This window comes from Chanodichthys erythropterus, chromosome 2 (assembly GCF_024489055.1).
Source record: "Chanodichthys erythropterus isolate Z2021 chromosome 2, ASM2448905v1, whole genome shotgun sequence".
Lineage (NCBI taxonomy): Eukaryota > Metazoa > Chordata > Actinopteri > Cypriniformes > Xenocyprididae > Chanodichthys > Chanodichthys erythropterus.
Window position 1 is genome coordinate 39,347,601 of NC_090222.1, and position 14,900 is coordinate 39,362,500.

Genomic DNA, 14,900 nt, shown 5'->3' on the forward strand with positions numbered 1-14,900 from the left:
AGTCTGATGATTCAGCTGTGCACAGATCCAGACGTTAATACTGGCTGCCCTTGTGTAATGCCTTGAACATGAGCTGGCATATGCAAATATTGGGGTCATACATATTAATGATCCCGACTGTTACGTAACAGTCTGTGTTATGTTGAGATTCGCCTGTACTTCAGAGGTCTTTTAAACAAATGAGATTTACATAAGAAGGAGGAAACAATGGAGTTTGAGACTCACTGTATGTCATTTCCATGTACTGAACTCTTGTTATTTAACTGTGCTGAGGTAAATTCAATTTTCAATTCGATGGCACCTTTAAATGACCATAAAGAGAACATCTGATGTGCTTCAGCTCTTAAAGTGACAACAGCCTAAAAAACCTGCTGCCGTCTGTGTCAGTATTCACAGCTCTTGACTGAATCAGTTTTGTAGTTTTAATAAGGATTCATCTATACATTTTGGCAGAGCAGGCAAAAATCAGAACCATTGTTCTGACAATTTGTTAAAGGGTTAGTTAACGCAAAAATGAAAATTCTGTCATTAATAACTCACCCTCATGTCGTTCCACACCTGTAAGACCTTCATTCATCTTCAGAACACAAATTAAGTTATTTTTGTTGCTCAGTGAGGCATCCATAGCCAGCAATGACATTTCCTCTCTCAAGATCCATAAATGTACTAAAAACATATTTAAATCAGTTCATGTGAGTACAGTGGTTCAATATTAATATTATAAAGTGACGAGAATATTTTTGGTGCACCAAAAAAATCAAAATAACGACTTATATAGTGATGGCCGATTTTAAAACACTACTTCATGAAGCTTCAGAGCGTTATGAATCAGTGTGTCGAATCAGCGGTTCGGACTGCCAAAGTCACGTGATTTCAGCCGTTTGGCAGTTTGACACGAAGATCCGAATCATGATTCGACACAAAACTGATCAAATTATCTTAAAGGGATAGTTCACCCAAAAATGAAAATGTGATGTTTATCTGCTTTCCCCCAGCACATCCAAGATGTAAGTGACTATTATTCTTCAGCAGAACACAAAGGATGATTTTTAACTCCTACCGTTGCCGTCTGTCAGCCGAATAATGGGAGTGAATGGGAACTTGGATCAATAAGAGTCGAAAAAACTTCCATAGACAAATCCAAATGAAACCCTGCGGCTCGTGACGACACATTGATATCCTAAGACAAGAAACAATCGGTTTGTGCGTGAAACCGAACAGTATTTATATCATTCTTTACCTCTAAAACACCACTATGTCCAACAGCGTTCAGCACTCGCTTAGTGAGGTCTGATCGCACTCTGACAACACGTATACTTCAATGAGTGCTAGACATCACTGCTGTCATCAGAGCGCGATCAGACCTCACTAAGCGAGTGCTGAATGCAGTTGGACATAGTGGTGTTTTAGAGGTAAAAAATGATATAAATACTGTTCGGTTTCTCGCAGGGTTTAATTTGGATTTGTCTATGCAAGGTTTTTCGACTCTTATTGATCCAAGTTCCCATTCACTCGCATTATTTGACTGACAGACGGCAGCAATTGGAGTTAAAAATCATCATTTTTGTTCTACTGAAGAAACAAAGTCACCTACATCTTGGATGCGCTGGGGGTAAACAAATAAACATCACATTTTCATTTTTGAATGAAATATCCCTTTAAGTTGTGTTCTGAAGATGAAGGAAGGTCTACACGAGGGTGTGTAATAATGACAGAAATTTAATTTTTGGATGAACTAACCCTTTAATGTCTACACCAACCCCAAAACTAAATGTACCCCTGCAACAATAATAAATACTGTAATTTTGTGTTATTTATCATGTCAAAATGTTGTAATATTGATGTGCGCATTCATTATAATAGATTTATGTGAAGTTCACTTAAATTTAAAGCTGTTATATTTTTTAAAGACAATTAAATGTTAAAAATGATGACTGTCAGTCATACTGTTGAATGGCTAAAATTACTGGTTTCATCCTCAGAAATTTTGCATATCAGTGAAGAACTTTCCATTTAAACAGAATGGTTTCTAGGCCACTAATTAAATTATTTTAATTTATACTTATTACATTTGAAAGGTGCTCTTTTTGTTCCATCTGAAATCAGTATGTGCTGAGAATACTAAAGAAATTCATCTACATTTTTAAAGTTTTTACTTGATTTTTTATGTTTTGCAATAAAAACATGTATTAAATAGAAGCATTTATATTGATAAGCTCAAGACTTATTGTCATAATAAAGAGAAAACACAAATATTTTAGAAATCTGTCAAAAAAAAATGATTTAAAACTAAAAAAAAGTATTGTCATAAATATCAAACAAACAACTGAATAACTAAAAAAAATTGTTGTATGTCCTCGTTTGGCCTTAATAACAGCTTGTATTCTTTCTGGCATTGTTTTTATGTCCTTTTCCACAGTCTCTGAGGTTATATTGGCTTCCAAATAGTTTCTAATTCTTTCCAAAGACTTGCTTTTGTGCGATCTATCTTTAAATCCATTAAATCCCCACAATAATTATATTTTTGCATTAGAAACACTACTGTGACTAAAGAGCTTACACATACTGGTGGATGGATTACTCATTACAGAAACATAAAAAATGATTCTAGTTTAGTTCAGCTGTGGCACAAACCTTACATTTGGTGCTGGTCTAATAAATTAGTGTGGGAGGTATTGTATTGGTCTAGAAATGGCTTTCGATGAAGGGTTTCCTCTTAGTGTCACATTGAATTCAGTGGAGGGTGTCAGTGTCAAACCTTCCCAGGTGTCCTCAACAACAATCCCACATGTCCCTGGGGTTTTTCCATCGCTTTCCACAAATTGTAATGTAATCAATAGCAATGCCTTCAGTCTGAGAGCGTCATGTCATTGAGTGAAAAATCTGTGCTCTCTCTCCGGGGTTGCTATAGATCTCTCAGGATGGGCCGTGTTCAAACGCACCCGTCTGAGAGAGATCTATTGGGTAATAACACTAGAGACTCCCGTCGCAATCATTATTACGATTGCTGTTACACAAGCTCATGAGCAGGAGCCAAGCGTGATTCATCTAATGGCTGGAAGGTAAACAGAGGTAGAGCGTGTATATCATCTCTTTCAGGTGTCATTACTGTGTACTTTAGAGCCTTGTGAGCGCCAGAGAGCCGTGATTTAATGATCTTTCACATACACGACAGACGCTGCTTTCAGTGACTCTTTGTTGGTCTTCCCTGGACGCATTCTTATACCCAAAGGACAGCTCTTCATCTAATGAAGTCTACATAACTAGATTTAGTTTAATGGAATGACTGTAAATCCAATGTAACTGGAATCTCATAAAACCTTTCAGCAAATACTCGGGTATATATACCAAAGTTTGGTGGCAGTAAGATTCTTTTAAAGATCAAAAGAGACAGTAAAGACAAAAAGATTCCTGAAAAGAGTGTATCCCATTTTCTACAAACATATAAAGCTGTTTCTAACTTAATAATCAGAAATGTTTCTTGAGCAGCAAATCATCATATTAGAATGATTTCTGAAGGATCATGTGACACTGAAGACTGGAGTAATGATGCTGAAAATTCAGCTTTGATCACTGGAATAAATTACACTTTACTATATATTCACATAGATAAATTGTAAATATATTTTACAATATTCCTGTTTTTTTTTTTTTTACTGTATTTTTGATTAAATAAATGCAGCCTTGGTGAGCAGAAAAAAACCTCTTTCTAAAACATTAAAAGAAAAAAAATCTCCAAACATTTTAGTATATTAATTTTAGGGCTGTAATTCAATTAATCATGATTAATCACATTTAACATAAATGCATGTTTACATAAAGTGTGTACATATATATATATATGTGTGTGTGTGCCATAAATATATACGGGCCAATGACGTGATGGCTCATTTTTTGTCCAAAGGCCTTAATAATAATAAAATACAAAGATATGACATCCAAAGTATGTAAGGTAGTACAACTAGATCTCTTTTATTGAATCCAAAAGGTTTTAATTATATTTTGCTACATATAAAGGTATTTTAAAGATTTTGAAGTGTCAAAAGGTCATTCGGTTTAACCGTCCAAAGGCCAATACAGCCATTTCATTTGTGATTAAAATATCTTAAATTGTAATAAATGTATATATTTTTATTCTGGCATGATTTAATAACATCATATATCAACATAGTGCAAAATGGCGTTACAATTATGTGTAGAAGTCGTTGCTTTGTTATGAGAAAGAACGTCCAGATGTCATTCAGAGTAACCAATATAAAGGGACCATTTTGGATCAAGTCATGTGGTCAATATCATGTGACAGGATGTGACATCATTCAGACACCTGCAAAGGACCACATGGTCATGAAGCAAAGTAACTAAATCTCTCAACTATTTGATAAATTCATGTTTTTACTTTCGCTCATACGCATGTCCCGAAACATCAGGTCATTCGGTGCAACCGCTATAAAACATGGAAAATGTTGTAATATTTTAAAAACTTGTACTAAATATAAAATATTTGATTTTCCTTTTGCTAGATATCAGCCTGTTAGCATTGTTTGAAAATATCGTCATTCTGTAAAACTGAAATTTTGGTTAAACCAAATGACTTTTTTGGTGACAAATCTTTTAAAAAATGACAAAAGCATTCATTATTATAAAATGCACATAATCTTATTAACACTTAATAAAACTTCAAAATTAAATCTCCAAATTTTTATTTTTTTTTACACTTTTAAAAACCTTATTCATCAATGACCCATATATATATATATATACACACACACACACACATATATATATAGAGATATACATGCACACACATATGATATAAACACAAACTTTTATGTTAGATGCAATTAATTGTGAATAATCGCATTTAACATAAACGTTTGTTTATATATATATATATATACACACACACACACACACACACACACACACAATATATAAATAAACTTTTATGTTAGATGCGATTAATCATTATTAATCAAACTAACATCCCTATATGCATGCATGTATATATGTTACAATGCCAAACAAAAACAATTTGTGGTTTTAAAATGAATTAAAAAAATTTAAAATTTAAGTTTTTTGGCTGTAACATTTTCATAAGTAATTTGTGTACAATATAGGCATTAGAAACGAGAAAGAGTTGTAATCATCATGGTTTATTTCAGAGCACTGGGTCTTAACAGAGTTAAACAAAACTGATATTCTCTTTGAAACTATCACCCACTCCTTAAATGGTTAACTATAATTATAAATACACAATTACAGCACTGAAATGTATAAACAATTTTTTTCCTCATGTCCAGTTTAATCTCTGGTCACACTGTGTAACGTCCAATGGAAGTGGTCCGGCGGTAGATTGGCACAATGGGATGAGCTGGAGACGAACACACACAAACTAGAAGCAACTTGTTGGGTTAAAAAAGGCAATGTAAGACAGAACTTCAGCAATAAAGCAGAATCATATCTGAACAGTATCCATACACACATGGACTACTATGTTTCCAGGAATGCTCGAGAAGCTTTAATCGCAACACTTGAAGTACAATATTCAGTCCGCTCTCAGAGGCCACGCACGAACACACTCAAAGTAAACACAAACAAACTGGTGGAAGATTAACTTTAATTTTCAGTATTGTTGTGGACAGTGGAGTCAAAAAGGTTGGCATTCATGTTTCTGTTTTACACTCGCTGAATGGCAATCAAAGTTGCTTTGGATAAAAGCATCTGCTAAGTGATTCAATGTACATGTGGACGCATTAAAACTGCAGTGTGTACGTGGCCAAAGAGACGCAACGACCGGCCGAGAGACTCTCACCGATTCACTTGTACAGTAGCTGCTGGTAATATCTAAAACTAGATACATCCTCAAATCCCTCCTGCATTTATACAAATAATTTAAAAATAAGCCCATAAAGGGCCGGGCCCGTCTCATAAGATCCTGTTCTGTACAAGCAAATAAAATATGAGCTCTTTAAAACATCAATTTCTCTTAACAAAATAATCTGATCCATTAAAAGTTCACATAGCAAAAAAGGTAACAGATCTCCATATATATATTTTTTATATATATATCTATATACACACATACTATTTTGGCAGACAGAACGCGAAGTAGTTCTTTATTGTAAACAGCTCTCTTCTTTCCTCACACGACGTCTCGTTACATTCATGGCTCCAGTTCTAATTCCTCGTAAAGTTTGTGCTTGTAGAAAGGCCTTTGAGCGAAGCTCGGCCTCATCGACACACACCTGACCCCAGAGACCGGCGCCGGTAGACGAGGCTTTGGCTCCACTCATGAAGACGCTTTCCGCTCAGAATCGTCCTGAGGGTAAGACGTGCAGAGGTCTTTAGAAATGTGTTCGGTACACGCTGACCCAGGGAGAGGATTTATGGGATTTGGCGGGACGCTTCGGCACCCTCAGTTCTCCTCGTCCGTGATGTCGTCCTCTCCGACTGCCTTCTCCGGGATGACATCCAGGTTGGGGCGGCCCTTGGACTCCGACCCCGACGAGGGTCTCGCTCCTCCCTTGACCAGGTTACAGGTGAGGGCGGCGTAGTGGATCTGCTTCAGGTTTTCAAGCACTTCCGCCCGGGCGTGTTTCAACAGATCGGCCTGACCCTGAAACACAAGCACAGACGAGCGTCGTTCACTAGCTGCTAGACTCTAGTGTTCTTACAGGTAAGGTTCATGCAGAGACTTGCTATATATACAGTAAACCTAAACTAAATTCAGTCAGCTTCCGTTTTTATGTGGAACCTATGAAATGTTTACCTATCAGAATATGCTGAAAGTTTTGTTACTTTGTTTATATATATATATATATATATACAGTACAGTCCAAAAGTTTGTAACCACTAAGATTTTTTATGTTTTTAAAAGAAGTTTCGTCTGCTCACCAAGGCTACATTTATTTAATTAAAAATACAGTAAAAACAGTAATATTGTGAAATATTATTACAATTTAAAATAACTGTGTACTATTTAAATATATTTGACAAAGTAATTTATTCCTGTGATCAAAACTGAATTTTCAGCATCGTTACTCCAGTCTTCAGTGTCACATGATCCTTCAGAAATCATTCTAATATGCTGATCTGCTGCTCAAGAAACATTTAATGTGTACAATTGTACAAAATATTTGTGTACAATATTTGTTTTCAGGATTATTTGATGAATAGAAAGTTCAAAAGAACAGAGTTTATCTGAAATCTAACATTATAAATGTCTTTACTGCCACTTTTGATTGATTTAATGCATCCTTGCTAAATAAAAGTATTAATTTCTTTAATTTCTTTAAAAAAAAAATAAAAATAAAAATTCTTACTGACCCCAAACTTTTGAACGGTAGTGTATAATGCTACAGAAGCTTTGTATTTCAGATAAATGCTGTTCTTTTCAACTTTCTATTCATCAAGGAATCCTGAAAAAAAAAAAGTACACAACTGTTTTCAACATTGAAAAAAATGTTTCTTGAGCATCAAATCATCATATTAGAATGATTTCTGAAGGATCATGTGACACTGAAGACTGGAGCTGAAACATGACAAACCAGGGCCCAGATCAGGACGCAGACAAACTGGCTAAACCGACCGTCTGCTAGCCGCCTCACGTCACAGAACTCAGATAATTCACAGCACATAGAGACACTTTCACCTAGAAATTATCACATAGAGACTGTGTCTGTACCTCGAACTAATAAATACAAAAAACTTCCAAAACCTTTTAAGGGTAAAAATGTAATTGATGTTCAAAAAATGAAAATCACAGATAAATCAGATTAACAAATGATAAAGCTTGGGTTACTGAATATTAGATCTATTTCTTCAAAAGCACTTATTGTAAATGAAATTATCACAGACAATAAACTAGACTTGCTGTGTTTGACAGAAACCTGGCTAAAACCAGACGATTACATTACTTTAAATGAATCTAGTCCTCAAGGTTATGATTATCGACACAATCCTCGACAGAAAGGCAAAGGGGGAGGTGTTGCTGTAATTTATAGTAATATATTCAGAATCATTCAAAAGAATTTCAAATATAATTCCTTTGAAGTGATGGTGCTTTATGTAACATTATGTAAGTTGACATTTGTGCTGGCTACTGTATACAGGCCACCAGGGCACCATACTGACTTTATCAAAGAATTTGCTGAGTTTCTATCAGAGTTAGTACTGGCTGCGGATAAAGTCCTTGTTGTTGGTGATTTTAATATCCATGTAGATAATAATAAAGACGCATTTGGATTGGCATTTGCAGATATTTTAAACTCTATTGGAGTTAAACAACACGTGTCAGGACCCACTCATTGTCGCAATCATACCCTAGATCTAATACTGTCGCATGGAATAGATATTGATGCTGTTGAAATTCTACAGCAGAGCGATGATATATCAGATCATTATTTAGTCTCGTGTATAATACAATTAGCCAAGGCTACAAAACCACCACCCAGCCATAAATATTGTAGAACAATCACGTCTGCCACTAAAGATTGCTTTATAAATAATCTCCCCGAGCAGTTTCATCGCCTTAGTATACCTGACAACTTAGAAGAACTCGATGCTGCAACAGAAACTATTGGCTCTCTCTTTTCCAGCACATTAGATGCGGTCGCTCCTTTACGTCTAAAGAAGATTAAGGAAACTAATCCAACGCTGTGGTATGATGAGCACACTCGGGCTCTAAAACGAGCTGTTAGAAAAGCTGAACGTAGTTGGAAGAAAACAAAACTAGAAGTTTTTCGCCTTTCTTGGAAAGAAAAAATGATTGAGTACAGAACAGCCATAAGAAATGCTAGATCTACTTATTTTTCAAATCTCTTAATAGAAAACAAACATAATCCTAGGTATTTATTTGACACAGTGGCTAAATTAACTAGAAACAGAGATTCAACTGCTGACGTTTCCATAGAGCACAGCAGTAATGACTTTATGAACTTCTTTACTTGCAAGATTGATAATATTAGAGAGAAAATTATAAACATGCAACCGTCTACAGTTTCTCTTCAGACAGTGCACTGTAGTGTCCCTGAGGTAAAACTAGAATCATTCGCCGCTATAGGAGAGGAAGAATTATCTAAACTTATCAAATCATCAAAATCAACGACATGTATGTTAGACCCAATGCCGACTAAACTACTGAAAGAAATGCTTCCAGAGGTCGTAGGTCCACTTCTTGATATAATTAATTCATCTTTAACACTAGGACACGTGCCAAAAACCTTTAAGCAGGCTATTATCAAACCTCTTATTAAAAAACCTCAACTAGATCCGAGAGATTTAGTAAATTACAGGCCAATCTCGAATCTACCTTTTCTGTCAAAGATACTAGAAAAGGCAGTTTCAACACAACTGTGTTCCTTTTTAGAAAGAAATGGAATCTGTGAGGATTTCCAGTCAGGATTTAGACCATACCATAGTACTGAGACTGCTCTCGTTAGAGTTACAAACGATCTACTCCTATCATCCGATCGTGGCTGTATTTCTCTATTAGTGTTATTAGATCTCAGTGCTGCTTTTGACACTATCGATCATAACATTCTTTTAAAAAGGCTTGAAAACTATATTGGCATTAGTGGAATTGCTTTGGCATGGTTTAAATCATACTTATCTGACCGTTATCAGTCTGTAGTAGTTAATGAAGAGATGTCGTATCGATCACAGGTTAAATATGGGGTACCACAAGGCTCAGTATTAGGACCGTTGCTTTTCACTCTGTACATGCTGCCCTTAGGAGAGATAATTAGGAAGCATGGTGTTAGTTTTCACTGCTACGCTGACGATACTCAGCTCTATATTTCCTCGCGCCCTGACGAAACCTACAAATTCACAAAACTAACAGAATGCATAGCTGACATTAAAAACTGGATGACAAGAAATTTCTTATTATTAAATTCAGAAAAAACTGATTTCCTAATCTTTGGACCAAAAACTTCCTCACGAAAAAACCTTGAATACTCTCTAACACTTGACGGGTGCTCCATTAAACCTTCGTCCTCAGTTAGGAACCTGGGTGTGCTCTTTGATACCAATCTTTCATTTGAAAGTCATGTTTCTAGTATCTGTAAAACCGCCTTCTTCCATCTAAAAAATATATCTAAATTACGACATATGCTCTCAATGACAAATGCGGAACAGTTGGTTCATGCATTCATGACCTCAAGACTAGATTATTGTAACGCTCTACTGGGTGGTTGTTCTGCTCGGCTTTTAAACAAACTACAGTTGGTTCAAAATGCGGCAGCTAGAGTTCTTACTAGAACCAGAAAGTATGACCATATTAGCCCAGTTCTGTCAACATTACATTGGCTCCCTATTAAACATCGTATAGATTTTAAAATCTTGCTACTTACTTATAAAGCTCTAAATGGTTTAGCTCCCCAGTACCTAAGTGAGCTCTTAATGCATTATAGTCCTTCACGTTTATTGCGATCTCAGAATTTAGGCCAGTTGATAATACCCAGAATATCAAAATCAACTGAAGGCGGCAGATCATTTTCCTATTTAGCACCTAAACTCTGGAACAATCTTCCTAGCATTGTTCGGGAAGCAGACACACTCTGTCAGTTTAAATCTAGACTAAAAACACATCTCTTTGCTCTTGCATACACATAACACATTATCAATACATTAACATTTTTCAAATCCGTTAAAGGATTGTTACGCTGCAATAATTAGGTCGGCCGGAACCGAGAACATTTCCTATAACACTAGATATACCTGTACATCAGAATAAGAATGGCATCTCCGCTAATATCTGTCTCTCTGCTTATCCTGAGGTTTGCCGGGTGCTGGATCCAGGCCGTATCCAGATCAGATGGAGAACCTGTGTCTGGACCTGACTACAACGTAGCCCAGGAGACAATGGGCCTACAGATCCAGTTCTGGCTGCATCTATAATTCAGATTTTTAATCCCCGTATCCGCTTACATATATTTATATATAATCGATTTTTAATCTCTATAATAAAAATGTACAATTCAGATTTTGATCTCCATATACATTTACATATATATATCTTCCAAGGGGTTTTTTCCCTCCTAGGACTTTTTTCCCAGTGCTAGCACGCTGGGTTTTTCTCCTAGGGGGTTTTTTCCACCCCTGGAAGTCAGCCGACATTGGCTTAATGTAGCACCATCTTGTATATGTTACATATTACCACGCTTGTTTGTACAGTTTTAACCACTTCCCTTTTTTTCTGTGCTTCTAATATGTAAAGCTGCTTTGAAACAATTACCAATTGTAAAAGCGCTATATAAATAAATTTGACTTGACTTGACTTGGAGTAATGATGCTGAAAATTCAGCTTTGATCACAGGAATAAATTACTTTGTCAAATATATTTAAATAGTACACAGTTATTTTAAATTGTCATAATATTTCACAATATTACTGTTTTTACTGTATTTTTAATTCAATAAATGTAGCCTTGGTGAGCAGACAAAACTTTTTTTTTAAAAATTAAAAATCTTATTACACACACACACATTTATGTTTTAAATGTGTGTGTGTGTAATAATATTTTTATTTTTTTCTAAAAAAGTTTTTTTTTTTTTATTTTAAACACTGTAATGAATATTTGTAATTGGCAAAATTAACAAACAAGGAAAACAAATATGATGTATTGGCAAATTAGGTAAAACTAAAGAATAATATATTTTTGTTAAAAACTAATCCAAATTTTAAACAATATATAATAAAATATGTGTAAATTCACAGAAAACAAATGTACAAAAAACAAAACAAATGGGCAAATTATGTAAAGATAAACTTTTTTTAAAAAATCTGATAAAAATAGAAAAAGGACATACAATTATGAAAATTAAAACAAAAACTGATAATACAAAAATAAAATCCAATTCTATAAGTATGATAATAAAATATTATTATAATTATTATATACATACACACACACACACACGAGCACACGCACACATCTACACGCAAACACACATTTTTACGCACACACCCGTACACACAAACACACGAGTATACATACATATTGTACACACACATATATATTGTATACATGCACACACACACACACACACACAAAATGAACATTCAATTGTGTTGAGATCAAAGTTTAGAAGAGTGTGAGTGAATTTGGAGTGAAATTGAGCTTCATACACACACTGGAGTTCAGAGTGACGTGTGTACTGAAGCTCTCACATCAAAATCTGATCAACAGGCTTTGCAGGAAACGCATGAGAGAAATGTTGATGTAAACAGAAACCATCTTGGCTGAGTCTTTGTGATTGGACATCACTCGACAAGTCATTTCCAACACTATGCTTGTGTAAATCTACACACACATTCACCATTTAATGATCACTGATGTCTTTAACCAAACCAAATCGCCACCTTAATGGTCTTTAATGGTGTGATGATGTCACTCGAATCGATCTCTGTTCCAGTGATCTCTGTTTAAACATCTTATTTCCAATGGTGTGCATGTTTAGGCACTGAAAGGCTTTCTGTCAATCATAAACCACCCAGGCTGAAGAAATGGAAACGATCAGCATACTCCATTTATGGAATTATGATTTCTATTACAGGCTATTTGCTTCGTATTAAACAGTGTTAAACAAATGCCACATTGCTAGTGAGAATATTAATATTCATCATATATTCAAGATGCTAACTGCACACATCACAGCATCTTAAATCACAAGAAACACATCTGAATGTTAAAATCTTCTTATGCTAAAATATATGCAAATCTCAAACATTTTTCACAGGTGTTAACTGCCTGTTTAATGCTTCTTCTGTGATCACCTTCAGAATTGTGATGTTCCAGGTGAAGCTCTCGACGGATTTGTGGAGTTTTCTTCCCTTCAGTCCTTCTTTCATCGCCATGTCATGTAGATTCTCATGAAACTCCATCGCTGAAACGACAGATTCAGAGGTTCAGATGAAGCAATACAAGTTTTTGAAAGTCTCTTCTGCTCACCAAGGCTCGATTTATTTGATCACAAATACAGTAAAAATAGTGAAATATTTTTACAATGTAAAACAGCTGTTTTCTATGTGAATATATAATAAAGTGTATTTTATTCCTGTGATCAAAGCTGAATTTTCAGCATCATTACTCCAGTCTTCAGTGTCACATGATCCTTCAGAAATCATTCTGATATGATGATTTTCTGCTCAAGAAACATTGGTAACACTTTATAATAACTGCACGCTATGAAGCCTTAGTTAAGCATTAGTAAATAGTTAATTCATCAATAAATACATATAAATGCTTTATTTTTAAGCATGTGTTTAATAATTGAATTTTCATAGTTTGTTAAACATTTAATTTTAAACACATTATAGATATGCATGCCTTATAAATGATGTATTAACTATTTGCTAATGGTCAACTAATGCTTCATAGCATGCAGTTATTATAAAATTTTTTTCCTCATAATTTAACGAATTTGTTCTCATAATCTAACAACTTTTTTCTCGTAATTTAATTACTTTATTCTCAACATTTTATATCGACTTTTTTCTCAAAATTTAAGGAGTTTTTTCTCGTAATTTAACGAGTTTATTCTCAACAATTTATCTCAACTTTTTTTCTTGAAATTTAACGAGTTTTTTTGCGTAATTTAAGAAGTTTATTCTCAACATTTTATCTCGACTTTTTTCTTGCAATTTAAGTTTTTTCTCGTAATTTAACGAGTTTTTTCACGTAATTTAACAAGTTTATTCTCAACATTTTATCTCGATTTTTTTTCTCAAAATTTAAGGAGTTTTTTCTCGTAATTTAACAAGTTTATTCTCAACATTTATCTAGATTTTTTTCTTGAAATTTAACGAGTTTTTTCTCAACATTTATCTAGACTTTTTTCTCGAAATTTAACGAGTTTTTTCTCAACATTTATCTAGACCTTTTTCTTGAAAAGTCGTTAAATTCCGAATTTGTTCTCATAATTTAACGACTTTTTTCTCAAAATTTAAGGAGTTTTTTCCTCATAATTTAACGAATTTGTTCTCATAATCTAACAACTTTTTTCTTGAAATTTAACGAGTTTTTTTGCGTAATTTAAGAAGTTCATTCTCAACATTTTATCTCGACTTTTTTCTTGCAATTTAATTTTTTTCTCGTAATTTAACGAGTTTATCCTCAACAATTTATCTTGACTTTTTTCTTGAAATTTAAGGAGTTTTTTCTCGAAATTTAACGAGTTTTTTTCTCAACATTTGTCTAGACTTTTTTCTTGAAATTTAACGAGTTTTTTCTCAACATTTATCTAGACCTTTTTCTCGAAATTTAACGAGTTTTTTTTCAACATTTATCTAGACCTTTTTCTCGAAATTTAACGAGTTTTTTTCTCAACATTTATCTAGACTTTTTTCTTGAAATTTAACGAGTTTTTTCTCAACATTTATCTAGACTTTTTTCTTGAAATTTAACGAGTTTTTTCTCAACATTTATCTAGACCTTTTTCTCGAAATTTAACGAGTTTTTTTCTCAACATTTATCTAGACTTTTTTCTTGAAATTTAACGAGTTTTTTCTCAACATTTATCTAGACTTTTTTCTTGAAATTTAACGAGTTTTTTCTCAACATTTATCTAGACTTTTTTCTTGAAATTTAACGAGTTTTTTTTCAACATTTATCTAGACTTTTTTCTCGAAATTTAATGACTTTTTTCTCAACATTTATCTAGACTTTTTTCTTGAAATTTAACGAGTTTTTTCTCAACATTTATCTAGACCTTTTTCTCGAAATTTAACGAGTTTTTTCTCAACATTTATCTAGACTTTTTTCTTGAAATTTAACGAGTTTTTTCTCAACATTTATCTAGACTTTTTTTCTCGAAATTGAACAACTTTAATCTCGAGATGGTTTCATTTTTTTTTATTATTGCTTGGCCCTAATCCTCTTCCGTACACCATATTTGCAG

At 34.0% G+C, this 14,900-nt stretch overlaps 1 protein-coding gene across 4 annotated transcripts in view; it reads right to left on the reverse strand.

The window, feature by feature from the left end:
* Positions 1-4,952: 4,952 nt before the first annotated feature.
* Positions 4,953-14,900, reverse strand: part of LOC137037863 (inactive phospholipase C-like protein 2) — a 68,999-nt gene continuing 59,051 nt past the window's right edge. The window contains exons 5-7 of one of the 4 annotated variants that reach the window (XR_010897322.1): positions 12,778-12,887; positions 9,616-9,723; positions 6,483-6,616 (exon numbers count right to left, since the gene is read on the reverse strand). Coding sequence is in view for 3 of the 4 variants with exons in the window: in XM_067412224.1 (XP_067268325.1) it covers positions 6,416-6,616; positions 12,778-12,887 (311 nt within the window). In the remaining variant the exon portion in view is untranslated. Of the gene's footprint in view, positions 6,617-7,326; positions 7,419-9,615; positions 9,729-12,777; positions 12,888-14,900 lie in introns of all 4 variants that reach the window. The other 3 variants (XM_067412241.1, XM_067412232.1, XM_067412224.1) reach the window with 3 other exon arrangements.